This window comes from Bidens hawaiensis, unplaced genomic scaffold (genome assembly GCF_021521415.1).
Source record: "Bidens hawaiensis isolate Kalapana, Puna unplaced genomic scaffold, B.hawaiensis_p1.1 tig00046086_1, whole genome shotgun sequence".
NCBI classification, from domain to species: domain Eukaryota; kingdom Viridiplantae; phylum Streptophyta; class Magnoliopsida; order Asterales; family Asteraceae; genus Bidens; species Bidens hawaiensis.
The window spans coordinates 76632-98387 of NW_027505963.1; the positions used below are offsets into that span (position 1 = coordinate 76632).

Below are 21756 nucleotides of genomic sequence, written 5' to 3' on the forward strand. Positions count from 1 at the left end.
TCTCAGTATTCAAGTATCTAAAAAACGAATCACTTGATGACATCATCACACGATATTATCATCTGATGATCGAGCTAAATAACTACTCCATTGAATACAAGGAAGAATAGATAGTGGAAAAGCTTCTTGATGCTCTCCCACCAAAATGGGAAATGTACACAGTTCTGATGAGAGAAGATAAGGACTTTGAGAAGATTGATTTGGAGACGGTGGTAAATAAGTTACGGAATTTTGAACTTAACATGGCTCGAAAGGAGACACCTACTGATCTGGTTCAGGATTCGGGAATGTATGGTGCTAAAGTCACTCCAAACTCAAGTTCAAAAACAGAATCCACTGCCTACTACTCAAAGGGGGAACCAAACTCCACTCCATATGGTCATGTTATTCTCAATATGGATGGTGACGTATGTTTTGTAGTAGGAGGTAGTAGTTCCTCAAAACCTCAAACCACAGCTGGTAATTTCTCAACCAATGCTTCTAGCAAGAACTACTCACAGATGCCTATGAGTGTGAAATCAACTGAACAACAGTTTGCTCTTTATGCCTCCTTTATTGCATCTTATGAGAATTACATCAAAGGAAAAATAGTCGACCCTGCAACTTTGGATGAATACTATGATCAGATCGACGCTGATGATCTGGAAGAAATGGATCTGCAATAGCAGATGGCTATGATAGTAAGAAGGGTGAAGAGATTTATGAAGAAAACTAGTAGAAAGTTAGTTAGAGAAAGACCGGGGTTTGATAAATCCAAAGTTCGTTGTTATAACTGTCGACAAAATGGTCACTTTGCTAAAGAGTGTACAAATGAGAGAGTCGAACGAAGCCAAAACAGGCATGCTCAACAGAATGGGAGTGGAAGTGAAAATAAGGCTATGGTATCTCAACAAAACGGTGGATACAACTGGAATATACAAGTTGAGGAGGTGTTCGAACAGGAAAATCTGGTAAACATCGAAACTGGAGGAAGTGACAAAGAGACTGGGGAAGATCAAGCATATATGGCAAAAGTGAACGATCAACTCTCCGAGGTATGTTCTGAATCTCATTGTGAAAAATGTGAAAAACTGTCTGATCAATTGAAACATTAACTGATCAGTTTGTTAGTTTGGACACTCAATTTAAAAAATTTAAAAGAAGAACATCACTATTCTAAAACTAAAGAAAACAGTTACTCGGTAAAAATAAAAGCTAGTGAAAAGGATATCAGAATTCTTAAAGCCACTCTACCTGAAAAAATACAAGTGATTGATCTTAGTTATGAAGTGTTAGAAGAAAAGACCAAACTAATTGCTGAAAAAGATAAACAGATAGCTGATTACCAGGGAAAAGTGGTGGAACTAAACAAAAAAGTTGAACAATTTAGAAATTCTTCTGCGATGTTAGATCACATCATAAGTGTTCAACGTTCCTCGGTTAACAAAAGGGGAATTGGATTCTCAGAAGTCCCACCACCATACAATAATAACTATACTTATGATCCTAGTAATCAACAATCTGTGAATGTTGAAATTAGTCAGACAGTTCCAATAAAAGTCCCTGCTAAAGAAACTGAAGTTAATGAGAGTGAAACAAGTAAGACAAGTTCAAATGTCGCAAGTTCTGCATCAAGTTCTGTCTCGTCTAATTCGGACAAGTCGTCCGAATTGGGTGAGATAAAAGAAGAGGTTGTGTTACTAAAACGAGGGGAGGACTATAGGTTTGATGAAAAGAAATCTTCACTAAATCCATTTGTCCAACCATATGTGAGACAAACTGATAGTAATGTAACCTCAACATCTGAAACAACTTTTGAGACGAGAGTTCAAAACAACCAGAATAATTCGAACAGAAGTTGTTTTAGATGCAACCGGATAGGACACCTTGTCACTGATTGTCCTTTGAAACAAAGAAAATCTAGAAATATGAGGCCTACTAAATCTGAGAATAAAACATATGATACTGGTAAGAATGCTAACACATCAAATTTCAATCATTGGACTAATCCAAGATTTCAAAGAAACCAGTCTCGTTTTTTCCCAGTAAATTACCAAACCAACAATTATAATTCCATCAATGCAAGAATTTCAAGAAGGTTTGGATGGCCTCATAGCCAGTCATCTAGAAATTTTCCATTCAGATCTTACAGAAATTCTCCTCAAACTAAATTTGGGCAACCAAGGTACTGGATGCCAGATAACAGGTTTAATCAACCCAAGACCAGAAGGTCTTGGGTCCCCATATTTTAATCTATATCTTTTATTGTGCAGGAATAGTCGAATAGGGCTGTAAACAATTTGTGGGTTGTTGACAGTGGCTGTTCCCGGCACATGACAGATAACAAGAAATTTTTACGTGATTGGAAGTCTGTTCAAGGAGGAAGGGGTTAGTTTCGCAGGAGAAAGTGGAGGAAGAATTAGTGGTATTAGGACTATGACGAATGGAATAATAAAGTTGGAAAAAGTGAATTTTGTGGAATAGTTGAAACACAACCTGTTGAGTGTCTCTCAGATTTGTGACAAAGAATACACCGTTCATTTTACTAAAGATGAGGCACTCGTACTTTATCCTGGTTACAAGATACCAGAGACCTGGGTTGTGATGAGAGCTCCAAGAGAGAAGAACACGTATGTAATGGATATGAGATCAACCGAGATGACAACAGAAGAGTCATGTCTTCTGTCAAAAGCAACAGAATCTGAGTCAGAATTGTGGCACCGAAGAATGGGTCATATTCATCTTCACAAGATGAATTACATTGTCAAGAACGGGCTGGTACTTGGGGTTCCCTTGAAGAATTTCAATTTTGAAGACCAATGTGTGTCATTCAAGAAAGGAAAACAACACAAAAAGCCTCATCACTCTAAGAAGGTTAACTCAATTGTCAGCACCTTGGACCTACTTCACATGGATCTCTTTGGTCCTGTGAATGTAAAGAGTCTAGGAGGAACTTCATACTGTTTGGTGGTAACCGATGATTACTCACGATACTCTTGGGTCTATTTTCTAAAGGCAAAAGATGAGACAGTTCAGTTGGTAATTAACTTGATTACCAAGGTGGAAAATATTGCTGGGAGGAAGGTTAAGTACATCAGGAGTGATAATGGTACAGAGTTCAAGAACTATCAGATGGAGATGTTTTGTTTACAGAAAGGGATAGAGCATCAATACAGTGCCCCATATACTCCGCAGCAAAATGGAGTAGCTGAAAGGAAGAATAGAACTCTAATTGAAGGCGTCAGGACCATGCTAGCAGATGCTAAACTTCTCGTGGTGTTCTGGGCTGAGCCTGTTGCTACAGCCTGTTATATCCTTAATCGTGTTTTAACTGTTAAAAGATTAAATAAAACCTGTTATTAGCTTATGCATGGTAGAAAGCCAAATTTGAAGGGTCTTGAACCTTTCGGGTCCCCATGTTCGATATTAAAGACTAACTCTAAATTTGGTGAGAAAGCTAACGAAGGTATCTTAGTTGGCTATGTTGTCGGGACACCGAACAGAAGAGTCTTTAATCTATCAAACAACAAGGTTGAGGTGGTCTGTAACACTGACATCACTAGTTACAAATCACCAAGGCCTAGCATGGGACCGACAGAGGCTTTCGACTATGATAAGATATTCAAATATTTTAATGTGCCTTACTTGGATTTTGCAGACATTGATGAGAAAATGGTCTCACAGATGATGTATGACGAAGAGGAGGACATTGTACAACGTCCGCAATATAATGAAAATCAACCGACCTCGCCAAGTGCAGTTGAAACTCCAGCTGTCTCGAATGAAGATGAATTCTACAATCCATTTCACACTCAACCTCAGCCTCACTCTGATAAACTCTCTTCAAATTTTGAGAATGATCTGGAAGTCGGTCCGGTATAGACCACCAAAATTCACAAGAATCATCCTTTGCAGAATGTGATCAGTAATCCTTCTGATGGTGTACGTACTAGAAGAAGTTTGGATGAACACACATGTGTGTATGCAAGCATTAAAGACACGGGTATTATAAATTAATGCTTGTACGCCTGCTTCATCAGTCAGATTGAACCAAAGAATTATCAAATGGCACTGAAGGATAGCTCGTGGGTTGAAGCCATGCACTGAAGGATAGCTCATCAGTCAGTTTGAGAAGATGGAAGTATGGCAGTTAGTTGAAAAACCACAAGAAGTGAACGCTATCGGTACAAAGTGGGTTTTTAAATGTAAGAGAGATGAGAAGGGGATAATCATTTGCAACAAGGCACGATTGGTAGTTAAAGTATTTAACCAACAGGAGGGAATCGATTACAACGAAGTGTTTGCTCCTGTGGCCAGACTGGAGGCAATTCGATTGTTTGTGGCATTTGCTGCACACAAAGAGATGAAAGTGTTCCAGTTGGATGTGAAGAGTGCGTTTCTTAACGGAAAAGTCGATAAGGTGGTATACGTAGAACAACCTCTGGGTTTTCCTGACCCAGATTTTCCTGATCATGTGTACAAACGGAGCAAAGCATTATATGGGCTACATCAGGCACCTCGTTCCTGGTACGCAACTTTGTCAGATTACTTTCTAGAGAATGGGTTTGAGAGAGGGAAGATCGACAGTACCTTGTTTGTCAAACGAAAAGGGGGTGATTTTCTACTCGTTCAGGTTTATGTGGACGATATCATCTTTGATGCCTCAAGAGTTACTATGTGTCAGGAGTTTGAAGCAGTCATGAAGAAAAGGTTTGAGATGAGCGCCATGGGCGAATTAACTTTCTTTTTGGGATTGCAGGTAGATCAGAAGAAAGATGGCATGTTTATTCATCAAACGAAGTATGTCCATGACGTGCTTAAACGCTTCAAGATGGATGATAGTATCCCATTCGACACTCCAATCGGCGTCAACCACAAACTGGGTGTTGATTTCGACAGTGATGAAGATGTGGATCCCACTCAATATCGGGCAATCATAGGTTCTTTAATGCATCTAACTGCATCTAGACTAGACATTATGTTTGCAGTTTGTCTTTGTGCTCGTTTTCAGGCAAACCCGAAGGAATCACACATGAAGGGAGTGAAACGAATCTTGCGGTATCTTAAAGGAAAGCCTAAGTAGGGACTATGGTACTCGAAAGGGGGAGAACTGGATTTGGTAGCATACACCGATTCTGACTATGGAGGTTTAAATCAGAACAGGAAGTCAACAACCGGTGGATGTCAGTTTCTCGGAGGAAGATTGGTGTCGTGGCAGTGCAAGAAGCAGACCTCTGTAGCCATCTCCACATGGGAAGCAGAATACATGGCAGCATCGAGTTGCTGCTCCCAGGTTTTATGGATACAACAACAAATGCGCGATTATGGTCTGAATTTCACTCAAACTCCTATTTGCATTGATAACACTGTTGCTATCTCAGTAACTAACAATCCCGTTAAACACAGTACAACTAAACATATTGACATTCGTCATCATTTTATACGGGATTGTGCTGAGAAGAAATTAATTTTTCTTGAAAAGGTTGATTCACTGGATAATATTGCCGATCTTTTTACTAAAGCGTTGACCGATCCCGTTTTCAAAATCTTGTTGAGCTTAATGGGATGATCAATCCCGAGTAACCGTGTTTTCTCTATTAACTTAAAAAAACATCACTATCGCTTAAAATTATGTCGGTTGCTCAAGTTTGAAGGACATATCCCAAAGATATGTTTGGTCCTTACATCTACGTGTAGATTATAAGGATAGCCATTAACCGGATGACTGAAAGCGACTGGGGCGGTTTATGATGGGTTTTTATTCTTTCGCTTAAAATTAGTCGTTCATACCTAGTTAGAGGGACACATACTCATATGTGGTCGGTCCGGCAGATCCACTGGATCATCAGGATAGTCGTTTACCTAAAGACTTTGACTTGATCGGGGCGCTAGAATTTTAAATTTTTTTGGGGGGAAATGATATAACTTTTCAGTCTATAACTTCGCAAGAAGTTTCAATACGGTGTTTAAATGAAAATTGATCCAACCTTGGAAAGTGATAGATAAACTGATTTTGTGTGCTTAACTGGTGAAGTAATTATGCCTAAAAGACTCTAGAACAGTCATTGTATGTTATGGTAGCTTTCAATGGTGCGTAAAAGTAGAAGTGATACAAACTAAATCTTCTCGATTTACTGTGAAGAATCATTCTGAGTTGTGCATGTCTCCACATACATCTTTCAGAATGATAGGCAGAAAAGTGATTACTCAGTCATACACGAGCCCGTGAGTGTTCTGATTCCCGCGAAGATAGTGTAATGTATCTGCAGTGATCCGGATTCGGGACTTGCAGTTGGCTTAGACTTGAAGTTGTATTATAATTCTTCTATTTAAAAAAAACACTTTAGTTATTATCATTATGCCATATTAAGCTAATATTGTGACAAATATCAAGAAAGAGGCAAGAAAGAGTATTTCAAAGTATAAGAAAGATCGGGAAGACGAATCGGAAGGTCGACATGTGAATATTGATTAATCAAACACTACGTTTGAGCTTAATTGAACCTAATCCGTATCACAGAAGCGATGAAAACCATACTAAGTTTTATACCTGCCTACAATCTGTTTCTCTATGTCATAATACCGTCGAACATGGATCTGTGGCCTGTGGGACAGCCTCTTAATCAGTATGATTCCTGTTCGGATCTTTTCAAAAACATGCAGGCTTTCGTCAAGACTGAAAGTTGATCCCGTTTATTTAGTTATTCAAACTTTTCCTTTTTATTATGGATTTGGTATTATGGTTTAAATCTTTTAAACTTTTGGTTACTTGGTTCTTTGATCGTTAATTTTACTCTTTTTGGGCGAAGTTAAAGGCGAAGTTGAATTTGGATCAAATTTAAGCAGAGTTGTTTTAAGTTACATAATGGGCGAAGTTATGGGAAGGGCGACGTTAACTGATAAGCGAACATATCTGTTGGGCGAAGTTGAACTAACTTCGCCTCCTGGGTTTTCTGAAAACTATATAACAGGGATCTTGGTCAAATTTTTGTCAAACCTTTTAAACTTCTAAACCCTCGGCGAACTTACTAGTTGAATCGAACCTCTTGTTTATCAATTTTGATCCATAAAACAGGTTGGTCCGATCTGAGAAACACATAATCCATAGTGTATAAGGTTAATCGGTTTCTAAATTGTCTGTTATGATCTTCTTCGTGTACCAAACCCTTCCCACTATGTCGGTCCAATTTGAATACACTTTTTGGTGATATTAAGTTAGTTTATACCTTAATCGCTTTACCTTTGTCCTATTTCTACTATCTAATCGGCCATTCGTTGCAATAATTGGGTGTAAATCTTGCGCCGCTGTATATGGCGAAGTTAGGGTTTCAGGCGAAGTTAATGTAACTTCGCCAGTAAATTAACATCGCCGAAGCTATAATTTCGCATGTTTCATGCAAGGAGAAGTTGTAACCTGTAGACACACAGATCTGACTTGGCTCGTTTGTTTTGCAAATATGGCTGATGTAGCTGGTGCTGGTGGAACTGGTGGTGACGAAGGCAGAGGTGAAAAGAGACAGTTTTTTCCGGGTCACAACATGTACATCACCTTGGATCCGGATGTTCGTGGAACCAAAGACTTTCGTGAGATCATTATGTTTCTTATTCGCTCACGTATTTTCCATGCCATCACTACTACTCTTCCAATCTCACTACCGAACATTGAAGATTTCGGGAACACGGTTGAGTATGACTGTCGTGTTGACCCACCTGTAATGCGTGCTACTGTTAATAATCAAGTGGTACAATTCTCAGCCAATCAGATCCGGGAAGCCTTACAGCTTGGGGTTGAGACTACTGACGACCCTACTAACTTTTCGGCTACTTTCCGAAACGGTGCATTCGTTCGTATGGGGTATTCAGGTCCATTGGGAGACTCTCGGAGAAGGAAGGGGTTCTTGTTAGATCAGTGGAGATTTCTGATGCACGTGATGATTGTGTGCATGTCTGGTCGTAAAGCTGGTACAGATGGTATGGGTGCAACGATGCAATCTGCAATGACTGCATTGACTTATAACAAGCCTTACAGCTTTAGTCAGATGATTTTCTATGAGATCGATCGACAGTGACGTGCAGTGGCTCGGGAAAGATTTTTGATTTATCCGAGATTCTTACAAATGATCCTCAATCATGTAGCTCCCAATTTGCCACAAAGACATCCGATTTCTTATGTAGAGAGTGTTTCTAAAAGAATTTTTACTCAGCGTCGTTCCTCGAGTGCACGTAGCAGGGAAGAGCTACGTCCTAGGCACACAGCATTATTTGGGTACTTAGTGAATCCTGCTTATGTTGCTCCTCCAGGTGATAAATTTCTTGATCCGGCACCGCAACAGGCCGATATTCCTCAACCACCTCCTGTAGCTCAACCACCACCTCCTGTCAGTCAACCTCCCGTGGTACAGCAGGCACCGCCTGCTGATCCTGTTGCAGCTCCAGAAGAACAGGTTGATCTTGAAGTTGCCTTGGGAGGGCAAGGGTTCTTTGATATGGAAAGGCTTGACCCAGTTGCTGAAGTTTAAGCATCAGTAGTTGATGTATCTGGTGTACATGTTTCTATGGTCGCTACATCTGTGGCGGAATCTGAGAGAACTGACTCTGACTCCTCCACTGACGATATCATTGTAGCACAACAAATCCTTGCCAGACAAGAAAGGATTCATGGCAAGAGAAAGAAAGACTCAAATGATAGTGAATCAAATTATGAGGAGGATTTATATCGTCTGGTTCGAAGATCACAGAATGCAAGGGTTGGTGAAAGTTCAAGAGTTGGTAAAGTTCGAGGGTTATTCGTTTTACTCCACCTTCATTATCAGGTATGACCATGTTACCAGCTACTTCGTCTGTAACATTTCCGGTGACCTCGAGTGTATCTTTGGTGAATGTATCGTCATCTTTTGGTGTTCCTCCAACCACGTTTCAGTTTACAGCATCGGAGATAGTTTCTTTGCCGCCTCCTACTCTTACTCCATCAGAGGTTGTCGCTAGATTTGTTGAGTCGACGTTGGTTGCGACTGCGGGGTTACCAGTCTCAATACCACCCACGGTTACTTTTCAGCCTACCTCTGATACTCCAGCTAGTTTGGGAATTCCACCGCCGTATGCTCAAGATATTTCTCATATGCGGTTTGATTTTGATACTGCTCTGTCTGACTCTGAAAGGATTGCGGCTCTTGAACGGGTAGTTGCTGAACAGTCACGGATCAATCTCATTCAGATGCAAGCTATTCAGCGGCTTGTGGCAGAAAATCAGATACAAACATCACTTCTACTTGAACACGGTAAAATCTTTGATGCTCTTAAACAGTTCTTAGCATCTCAGGGGGAGACGAGCTGCAAGGGTGATGAATTGAGAACAAAGAAGAGGCAAGACAGAGACAATGATCCCAATGCATCGAAATATGGAGGTGGTGAGTTGCCAAGAACTGAACAGAATCTTGGGACTTCCACATCTCAGGGGGAGTCTGCTGGTCCGTCAAGCAGTACAGGTGGTAACACAGTGATGGTTGTAGATGATGAAGGGCCTTTGGGAAATGATGATGATGAGTTAGTTGATGATGTGTTAACGGCTGACGAGATTGAAAAGATTGGAGAACAGATAGAGATTGATAGTGAGTTGGAAGAAGGGGAGATAGTTGATGATAGTGTAGAGCATGATATTCCAAGTGCTGATGAGGTGAAGCTGAGTCTAGATGAAAATGTGTCAGATGATTCGGAATGGGAAGAACAGCCAAGATGGAAACAAGGCTGTGCTCAGTGGTTCTTCAAGACAAAGAAGCCTGCGGTACCAACAATGTTCAAGAAAAGTTACAATATCAAGGGCTATGCTGAGTCAAAGAAAGGTATTATCTGTTGGTTGTATGATGAGCAGCTAAAATTGTTTGTGATAAAGCGATACGATGGGGTTCAGTACTTTAAGAAGGCTTTGATATCGCTCAACACCTTGCCTGAGTGTGAGGTGAAAGATTAGGCACATTTGAGATTGATTAATCGAAGTGATGACAACTTTGCAAGATGGGTTGGAAGGATTGTGTGGAAAGAAAGTGTGTAAGAGAAAAGGTTTGAGTTGTTGAAGCCACAGAAAGGGAGGTTGGTAGAAGACAAGGAACGAGGCATGAGGACTGATGGTAAGCCTTGGATGGTGATGAAATACAAGCCGATTCAGTGTTTGAAAGAGGTGCCGATGAAGCTGATGCCCAAGGATGTGTTGAAGGATCTCAAGTGGTGGTATGTTGACTGCCAGACTGCTGAAGCTGTTATGGAAGATGAGGATGAACAGGAGATCCTGAGAGTGTATGATCCCATGCACTTGGTAAATTTGTCTCAAGCTAATTTGCAGGTACTTAATGATAAGAAGATTTTCTATATTCCTGCATGGAAAGATGAAGCTAAGAAGTACTAGAGGGTGGTCTCTGTCTGTGTGAGACAGGGCATTCATGCTTGAAGACGGTGGGTATGAGATTTTTGGATTACAAGACACGAGAAAGAAGATAGAGATATGAAGCTACTGCCAAGGGGGAGTCTGTTGGTACATGATGTCAGTAGTTCAGTATCTCGTGTTTATTTGTGTCTGTAATCGTTTAAACTGTTTGTTTTGTGTTGAACATGTTATTATATGTTCTCCCTTGTTATTGGCAAACTTGAAGATTAGCGAAGTTAAGACAACTTCGCCTAGTTAGTTAGGCGAAGTTGTCGAGTTATATAAACTCATAACTTCGGCAGTTTTTGAAAGTTTTGTGGAACGATTGGTCTTGTGATTCTCTGAATCACGTGTTTGTTTCTTTGGCTATTACACTTTGCAATACAACAAGTATTATCATATATCCTCGTGTGTTTATATAGATTCAACGTGTTAATTGTCTCGACACTCGTATCGTATAAGTGGGAATTCCGCACCCTCGTGTTACGAGATAATCCTGTGTAGATCTGGCTGGGAACCTACAGATTTTTTTCTATAAACCTAGAGGCGCAAAAGATTGCAGGAACCAGACACTTTGTGTAACATATTTGGAATTTTCTTATTAATAAACGTTAGTTTTTTTACTCATTTAATAAAGTTATAGTATTCATTTCATCGTCTACATTTATTAGTGTTGAATGTTATTTATTGAATAACGCTATCTTTGTATGCATAAGCTTATGATCCTATGCTCATTTCATCATAAACATGCTTAATCATTATTATGACACGTTGAACCGGAATGCCTAGATTAATATTTTATAACATGTAACAAATCATTTTGTTATTATTATTAATATTATTTTTATCCTAAGTATTTAAATAAACCATGTGATTAAAAAAATGAAACATTCTAGAAACTTCCAAGTTAAATCTTATTCCTCAAGTTGGTTTATCCAATTCTTTTAATTTGAAAATAATAAAAAGAAAAAAAAAGAATTTTTTTTTAAGAAAGTGTCGTGCACTTGGATGTCACACATATTATTAATTTATTTTTGTTTCTTATCATTCTTATTATTATTATAATTATAATTAAGTTTTAAGTTATCTCTTGATCTTGAAACAAGTTTTATCTTTATCTAAATTGTATTCAAACCTCCATACCTCCACTATAAATAGAGGCTTTCATTCTCATTATTTTTCAAACCAAATCTCATTCTCCCTTTTCTCTTTAAGTATAAACAAGTAAGTCTTATAATTATTTTGCTTTTCATTGATGTTTTTATACATTTTTGCTTTCTATTATGAATTTATTCTTGTTTGTTCTTATGTTCTTGAGTTTTCCTTTGAATCTTCATAGTTGTTCATATACTCTCACCATGATCATCATAAATTGTTAACAAAACCCTTACTTTTTGCTTTAAAGATTTTGATGATCATGTTATTCCAAGAAATCACAATTATTTTCTCAAGATCTTAAATCAAAAGTATAATTTTTCCATGAACAACTATGAACATTTTTATGATCTTCAAAAACTCATAAAATTATCATAAATATCATAAGCTATAATATTTACATTTTGAACCCTATACTTTTATAAATAATAATAAATACACAAAACTATATGATATTACACTTTTAACCTCTTACTTTCTAATTAATCGAAATCATTCTATAAACATTTTGAGTTAGTATACAAATAGAGTATAAACCGGGTATGTATGTATCTGACAAGCAAACGGTTCTGCCTAAGGCAAGAGTGGCGTAAATAATCCCATTGGACCCGTGACTCTTACCTGGGAATCAACTTGCTGGAGGTCATGCTCTTGGTTTAGAACATTCTAGTATGCGACACTCTAACTATTTTAAAATCGAAACTTAATCTAGGGCATCCCGTGACCGGTTCAACTAACTCTTGCTCGTGTTCGTGTTCATCTATCAAGCAAGGTGAGTTCATAGCCCCTTTTACATGCTTTTAAATGTTTTATACTTTGGGGTGGAAACATGCAACTTATTTATCTATGTTTTATAAATGCTATTTGATTCAAGCTTTATTCATAATATTCATTGTGTGTGATCATTACGAGTATATACTTAATCACATGTACAACCATTAACTTGTTAAGCCCGTGGTAGTATGATGATAGATCTATTGGCCCGACCCGCCCACTCAGGCCTCGGGTATAGGCCTGTGTGTTCAGAATCCGACGATCATTAAACGTTAAACATAATAGTCTAATCGTGAATTAGACGACTCGCTAATCGTGTCAGAGGTTTGGTTGTAATAACTAAAGTATATAAAGTAATTTAACACATATGAAATGTTTTCAACATAAAACATATTTTTCTATTATTGTAAATTTAAAACCTAGGTTCTCACCAACTATTTTTAGTTGACACTCTGGCATGTTTTTCAGGTGAAGGAAATTAAGTTATGAAGATTCTTGAAGTATCACTTAGGGGATGTGTCAGACCTAGAAGTCTAAATAAATAAAGTGTTATGTCTTGCTTATTTGAATTATGTTTGGTTTAAACATTGTGTTGGTTTATTTTAATAAGAGTTTTTACATTTAATACTATGCGCATGATTTCAATCTACGCACTCCCCGGCGTTTCCACTTTCGGCCGGGGGGTGTGACAGATTGGTATCAGAGCCTTGGTCGTAGAGAGTTAGTAACCGACCTACGTCTAAGATTGTCCCTTAGGTTGAAATTATGTTCTATTAGATGTACTAACTTCCCTTTTTTAGCTTGTCCTTTGATTCTCCCAACCCTTCCGAAAACTCCCACATCCCCTTACCACCGTTGGGCGAATACTACATTGCGCTAGAAGACTTGGACGTACCTTTGAACCCTCCATCACCAAGTATCTCCACATATAGCCCAATTAGTTGGGCCCGTTCGATGAGAACTCCTTCCCCCACCCATGGAGAACTAATAAGCCCAATAGGAGTATTCTTATCCTCGTCAGTCAATAGCTCGGTAGGAAGTAATCAACTACTTGGCGATGAGCTCGAGGATGATGCCACTAGCAAACAGGGTTGGGCCCTAGCAACTAACTTGATGATTATTGGAATTTTTGGGCTTACAATCTTGATCTATCTTTTCACTTTTTAGTTTATCTTGTATTCAAATTTTGATGCCATGACATTTCTAGTTTGAACTATCTTTCTTTTATAAACAATTGCTTTATTATTCCTTACTCTTTTACTTATCCATCTTTGTATTATGATTTCTTAGAATGCCTCCTCTTCGTGATGCCTCTAATAACAACAACGACAACAATGCTCCGTTGGCAGCAGTGCTCACTCAAATGGCCAATCTTCTTCCCGCTATCGTCAATCAACTCAACGGCAACAACAACAACAATAACAACAACAATGGAAACAACTACGACCAATCCTACCGAACCTTTGTTGCTTCAAAACCCACCGAGTTCACCGTTTCGGAAGGTGCCACTGGCTTGTTACAATAGTTCGAGAGCACGGAATCCGATTTAAGCATGTACAATTGTCCAGAGAATCTTAAGGTCAAGTATGCTGCTAGCACCCTTAAGCTAGGAGCTTTGACTTGGTGGAACTCTGAAATCAGGACTCGAGGTCGTGAGCCGGCCTTGGCTCTATCTTGGGCCGAATTCAAGGATCTGCTGACAAGGAAATATTGTCACAAGAGCGAACTCCGAAAGATGGAAGCTGAACTTTGGGGTCATACCATGAAAGGAGCCGATCACATTGGCTATACCAATGGTTTTCAAGAACTATCCCAGCTAGTACCCCACCTAGTCACTCCCGAGGAAAAGGCCATTGATCGCTACATAAATGGCTTACCTTCTTCAATGAGGAGCATGATCTTAACCGTTGATCCCGGAACTCTCCAAGACACCATAAACCTAGCCAGTACCTTAACCGATGAACTAGTTAAAACCAGAATTTTGGTGAAGGACTCGGGGAAACAAAAAGAGAGAGAGTTCAAGAAGACTAGCTATCAACCTAACAAGAAACCAAAAACCACCAACCTTGCTGCACTCACCCCTACTGTGCCTGTCCAAGCTGTGGGTCCTGCTAACCAATTCCCAGCTAGGGCAGGGTACTCTGGACCTCACCCTCTATGCTCCACCTGCAACTATCATCACCCACCAAGTTCCCAATGCTGAAAGTGTACTAATTGTGGTCGATTTGGGCATCTAGCTCCCCGATGCCGAACTACCCGTGCTTCTGTTAATCAAGTCATGGTAGCCAACCCCGCACCAACAAACAATAACAATGCTCGTTCTTGCTTTCAATGTGGTGGTTTAGACCATTTCAAGAACAATTGTCCCCAATTGGCTCCAAACAACAACCAAGCCACTCGTGGTAGAGCTTTCACTATTGGTGCTTCGGATGCACGTCAAGATCCCAATGTCATAACTGGTATGTTTCTCTTAAATAACCACTTTGCATCCATACTATTTGATATGGGCGCGGAAAGAAGCTTTATATCACTTGATTTTGAACCCCTTGTTAAATGGAAACCGACTAAACTAGACTTCCCTTACACCGTTGAGTTAGCCAATGGTAAAACCGTCCAAGCCAATACTATTATACGTGATTCTACCTTGACTTTTGATGATCATTCTCTTAATATTGATCTAATTCCCTTTAAGCTTGGTAGCTTTGACCTAGTTGTGGGAATGGATTGGTTATCCCGTAATCAAGCCGAAGTTGTATGTGCTGACAAGCTTATTCGTATTCCGTTACCATCCGGTGAAACACTAATCATTCAAGGAGAAAAACCTGATCGTAACCTAAAAGTCATCTCTTGTATGAAGGCCCGTAAACTTTTGAGGAAACAATGCTATACCTTTTTAGCCCATGTGGTTGACAAGAAATCCGAAGGGAAAAAGATTCAAGACATTCTCGTTGTCATGGACTATCCCGAAGTTTTTCCCGACGACTTTCCAGGACTTCCTCCGTCTCGACAATCGAATTTCGAATCGACCTTATACCCGGTGCAACTCCCGTAGCCAAATCTCTCTATCGCTTAGCCCCGTCCGAAATGCAAGAACTCTCTAGTCAACTTCAAGAACTTCTCGACAAAGGATTTATTCGACCCAGTTTCTCACCTTGGGGAGCTCCTGTCCTTTTCGTCAAAAAGATAGTTGGATCTTTCCGAATGTGCATCGACTACCGAGAGTTAAATAAACTTACCATCAAGAATCGGTACCCATTACCGAGAATTGATGATCTCTTCGATCAGCTTCAAGGAGCCACTTTTTTTTCAAAAATTGATCTCCGCTCGGGTTATCACCAACTGCGAATTCTCGATGAAGACATACCCAAAACCGCCTTTCGTACCCGCTATGGACACTACGAATTCATGGTCATGCCATTTGGCTTGACTAATTCACCCGCGGTGTTTATGGACCTCATGAACCGGATCTGCAAACCGTACCTTGACAAATTTATCATTGTTTTTATTGATGATATTTTAATCTTTTCAAGAAACAAGACCGAGCATGAGCAACACCTTCGTCTCACATTAGAACTGTTGAAGAAAGAATAACTTTTTGCTAAATTTTCGAAATGTGAATTCTGGCTGCGTGAAGTTCAATTTTTGGGTCATGTTATTAACGATAAAGGCATACACGTGGATCCCGCAAAAATTATAGCCATCAAGATTTGGGAAGCTCCGAAAACCTCATCAGAAATCCGTTCCTTCCTTGGTCTAGCTGGTTATTATCGTCGATTCATCTCGAAATTCTCAAAAATAGCCTTACCTCTCACCACCTTAACTCAAAAGGGCAAGCCGTTTATTTGGGAACAAAAGCATGAAGACGCATTCCAAACCCTAAAACAAAAACTTTGTAACGCACCCATCTTAACCCTTCCCGATGGAAACGACGATTTCATTGTCTATTGTGATGCTTCAAATCAAGGTCTCGGTTGTGTACTCATGCAACGAGGCAAAGTCATAGCCTATGCCTCTCGTCAACTCAAGACCCATGAAAAGAACTACACCACTCACGATCTTGAGTTAGATGTGGTGATTTTCGCTCTTAAAATTTCGAGACACTACCTTTATGGGACTAAATGCATCATCTATACCGATCATAAAAGCTTGCAACACATCCTCAACCAAAAAGAACTCAACATGAGGCAACGGCATTGGGTCGAGTTACTCAATGACTATGATTGCGAAATTCGCTACCACCCCAGGAAAGCGAATGTCGTGGCCGACTCCCTAAGCCAAAAGGATAGAGTTAAACCCTCTCGTATTCGGGCCATGGAAATGATTATTCACACTAGCCTTAAGGCCCGAATTCTTCAAGCTCAAGCCCAAGTGGTAGCCCAAAACAATCTCAAGGCTGAATTGGATTGTGGAGCCGAAAAACAATTTGAAACTAAATCCGATGGAGTTCTTTACTTCATGGGACGCATATGGATTTCAAATTCTGAAGACCTTCGAAATCTAATCCTTGATGAAGCACACAAAACTCGATACTCAATTCATCCGGGAGCCGATAAAATGTACCACGATCTTAGGGAATTCTATTGGTGGCCGGGTATGAAGAAGGATATAGCCTTGTATGTTGGAAAGTGTCTCACTTGCTCAAAAGTCAAAGCCGAACATCGGAAGCCCTCGGGTTTGCTCCAACAACCCGAGATTCCTCTATGGAAATGGGATCAAATTTCCATGGATTTCGTCACAGAACTACCAAAAACCACTCGTAAGCATGATTCTATTTGGGTTATAGTAGATCGTCTCTCCAAATCAGCTCATTTCATCCCCATTAGTGAAGCCTACAAGATGGAGAAGTTGCTCAAATTTACATCAACGAAATCGTGACACGTCATGGTGTTCCCTTATCCATAATCTCCGACCGTGATAGCCGCTTTACCTCCAACTTTTGGCAATCCCTTCAAAAAGCTTTGGGGACTCGTGTGGATCTTAGCATAGCCTATCATCCCCAAAATGATGGTCAAACCGAAAGAACCATCCAAACCTTAGAAGACATGCTCCGTTCTTGCATAATCGAGTTTGGAGGAAATTGGGATGATCACCTACCTCTCATTGAATTTTCCTATAATAACAGCTACCATACTAGCATCAAATGTACTCCTTTTGAGGTTTTGTATGGTAGGAAATGTCGAACACCCGTGTGTTGGACCGAGATTGGTGACTCACAAGTTATTGGTCTCGAAATCGTCCAAGCAACCTCCGACAGGATTGCTATCATTCAAGAAAGACTTAAGGCCACTCGTGATCGAAAAAAGAGTTATGCTGACAACCGAAGGAAACCACTTGAGTTTCAAGTTGGCGACCAAGTCTTACTCAAAGTTTCCCCCTGGAAAGGCGTTGTCCGATTTGGGAAAAAGGGAAAGCTTGCTCCTAGGTATGTTGGACCGTTTGAGATTCTTGATAGGATTGGTCCAGTGGCATACAAACTCAAACTACCTCAGGAATTGCGCGGTACTCATGACACTTTCCATGTTTCTAACCTCAAGAAATGCTTATCCGATGACACTCAGCCTATTCCCCTTGAAGATATCTACATTGATCATAAACTTCATTTAGTTGAGGAACCTATTGAAATCATGGATCGTGATGTCAAGAAACTCAAGCGAAGTCGAATCCGTCTAGTGAAAGTCAAGTGGAACTATAAGCAAGGACCCGAGTTTACTTGGGAACTTAAAGATCAAATGAAACAGAAGTACCCTCATCTTTTTCAATCCGAACCAGTCTCCACTATTTAATTTCGGGACGAAATTCCTTTAAGTGGGGGAGACTATAACATCTTTGGAATTTTCTTGTTTATAAAAGTTAGTTTTTTTTACTCATTTAATAAAGTTATCGTATTCATTTCATCGTCTACATTTATTAGTGTTGAATTACATGTTATTTATTGAATAACGCTATCTTTGTATGCATAAGCTTATGATCCTATGCTCATTTCATCATAAACATGCTTAATCATTATTATGACACGTTGAACCGGAATGCCTAGATTAATATTTTATAACATGTAACAAATCATTTTGTTATTATTATTAATATTATTTTTATCCTAAGTATTTAAATAAACCATGTGATTAAAAAAATGAAACATTCTAGAAACTTCCAAGTTAAATCTTATTCCTCAAGTTGGTTTATCCAATTCTTTTAATTTGAAATAATAAAAAGAAAAAAAAAGAATTTTTTTTAAGAAAGTGCCGTGCACTTGGATGTCACACATATTATTATTTTATTTTTTTTTCTTATCATTCTTATTATTATTATTATAATTATAATTAAGTTTTAAGTTATATCTTGATCTTGAAACAAGTTTTATCTTTATCTAAATTGTATTCAAACCCCCATACCTCCACTATAAATAGAGGCTTTCATTCTCATTATTTTTCAAACCAAATCTCATTCTCTCTTTTTTCTCTAAGTATAAACAAGTAAGTCTTATAATTATTTTGCTTTTCATTGATGTTTTTATACATTTTTGCTTTCTATTATGAATTTCTTCTTGTTTGTTTTTATGTTCTTGTGTTTTCCTTTGAATCTTCATAGTTGTTCATATACTCTAACCATGATCATCATAAATTGTTAACAAAACCCTTACTTTTTGCTTTAAATATTTTGATGATCATGTTATTCCAAGAAATCACAATTATTTTCTCAAGATCTTGGATCAAAAGTATAATTTTTCCATGAACAACTATGAACATTTTTATGATCTTCAAAAACTCATAAAATTAGCATAAATATCATAAACTATAATATTTACATTTTGAACCCTATACTTTTATAAATAATAATAAATACACAAAACTATATGATATTACACTTTTAACCTCTTACTTTCTAATTAATCGAAATCATTCTATAAACATTTTGTGTTAGTATACAAATAGAGTATAAACCGGGTATGTATGTATCTGACAAGCAAACGGTTCTGCCTAAGGCAAGAGTGGCGTAAATAATCCCATTGGACCGTGACTCTTACCTGGGAATCAACTTGCTGGAGGTCATGCTCTTGGTTTAGAACATTCTAGTATGCGACACTCTAACTAATTTAAAATCGAAACTTAATCTAGGGCATCCCGTGACCGGTTCAACTAACTCTTGCTCGTGTTCGTGTTCATCTATCAAGCAAGGTGAGTTCATAGCCCCTTTTACATGCTTTTAAATGTTTTATACTTTGGGGTGGAAACATGCAACTTATTTATCTATGTTTTATAAATGCTATTTGATTCAAGCTTTATTCATAATATTCATTGTGTGTGATCATTATGAGTATATACTTAATCGCATGTACAACCATTAACTTGTTAAGCCCGTGGTAGTATGATGATAGATCTATTGGCCCGACCCGCCCACTCAGGCCTCGGGTAGAGGCCTGTGTGTTCAGAATCCGACGATCGTTAAACGTTAAACATAATAGTCTAATCGTGGATTAGACGACTCGCTAATCGTGTCAGAGGTTTGGTTGTAATAACTAAAGTATATAAAGTAATTTAACACATATGAAATGTTTTCAACATAAAACATATTTTTCTATTATTGTAAATTTAAAACCTATGTTCTTACCAACTATTTTTAGTTGACACTCTCGCATGTTTTTCAGGTGAAGAAAATTAAGTTATGAAGATTCATGAAGTATCACTTAGGGGATGTGTCAGACCTAGAAGTCTAAATAAATAAAGTGTTATGTCTTGCTTATTTGAAATATGTTTGGTTTAAACATTGTGTTGGTTTATTTTAATAAGAGTTTTTACATTTAATGCCATGTGCATGATTTCAATCTACGCACTCCCCGGCGTTTCCGCCTTCGGCCGAGGGGGGGAGGGTGTGACACTTTGTGAAGAACACCTTAATCCAGTTTTGCCAACCACCATTTCACCCTCCAAAGTTTCTCAAATGTGGTGTTGTTCGAAACTCAGGTGATTATTCTACCCTGTATAGTATGTAGGTTCTAAATGCTTCAAGGTTTTAATTAGTTGTAGCATTTAACAAAGTTCATTTTACATGTTTAATATATTTTAATGTTTTAGGACATTTAAGAAATTGATCAACCATTTCTCATACGTAAAAATTTAAAATATTCAATTAACACAAATTAATTATAAATTTAATTACAGACCCTTAATTTAAGGGATTCAGATTGGTAAGTTGTGCCAATTTTTAAATTTATCGTAATCCCAATATATTTGATAACTCCCAACATAATATGTCATATAAATTTAAAATTGTAGATGTTTATTCTTAAGATATTATTGAAATAACCTTCCAAAAATTTACTCTCAAAGTAATATTGAAACAACTTTCCTAAAATATAATATTAATATCACGATATTTGATTTGTTTAATTTCCAAAAAAATTATTCTCAAAGTAATACTGAAACAACTTCCCTGAATATAATACTAATATCACGACATCTGATTTGTCTAATTTCAGGCATTCCTTATAATCATTCTTTGATAAACACATTATAAAAACTCATATTCTACATCAATACTTTTGCATTCTAAATCTTCCTCTCACTCACACAGCAAGCACCCTTATCATAGCAATGTCTCTAAGGTTAGTATTTCTTATATAAATGATAAATATTGCCTTAGTAACAATGACACTTTCTTCCTCAAGTATCACCATGTTCAATGGCTTGAACTATTAATAACTCGAATTTCACACTTCAAGGCCGAGTCATAAGATTATGGAGGATGTCTGTACTAAAGCGTCCTACTGATACCCATAGTGTTGAAATCATACTTATGGACAAAGAGGTATCATAAGCTTATATTATTTATAATAATATACTTTTTCGTACCCGATTAATAATTGATTTCATTTCTAATATTTTTCTAACTTTACAGGGTCCCAAGATCCAAGTTTCTATTGAGAAATAGTATTTGAAATATGATATGAAAAAATATCTTTAAGAGTGATTTTCCTTGCAAATTTCCGAAGCTTCACGTGCTCGGAATGAAACTTCTGTAACATTTTGTGACAATCTTTGTAAGGTTATATGGAATTGGAGCACAGAGGTTAATGCTTGTGCGGATATTGGAGTATCAAATAATGGCTTGTCATTTGCTTCTTTCCAAGATATCAAGTTCTTCAAACTTCCATTCAAAGTTTCTTTTAGTCTGTAAAATTGCTATCTATTGTTCTTATTTGTCTAAACGGTTTTTTTCTTTTTACATTTTTTACCTAACATATTTAATTTTGTTTCCCTTTAATTTTAAATAACAAACTTTAGTTCTTATCATTTAAAAATTACAGAGTTCAAAAGCCAGTAAAATATAAAGAAGAAAAGTGATTCATTCAATTTCCAGAGACATCTATATTATATCCATCGGTAGATACCAGGGAGGGTAGAGAAGAAACGTCACACTTTTAGGGTTTCATTATC

The 21756-nt window shown here is 38.0% G+C and overlaps 1 protein-coding gene across 1 annotated transcript; it reads left to right on the forward strand.

Annotated features, from left to right (window-relative positions):
* Positions 1-14828: 14828 nt before the first annotated feature.
* LOC143616156 (uncharacterized) lies at positions 14829-15377 on the forward strand. The gene has a single exon (XM_077089071.1). The coding sequence runs from the start codon at positions 14829-14831 to the stop codon at positions 15375-15377; it is 549 nt and encodes a 182-aa protein (XP_076945186.1).
* Positions 15378-21756: the final 6379 nt, after the last annotated feature.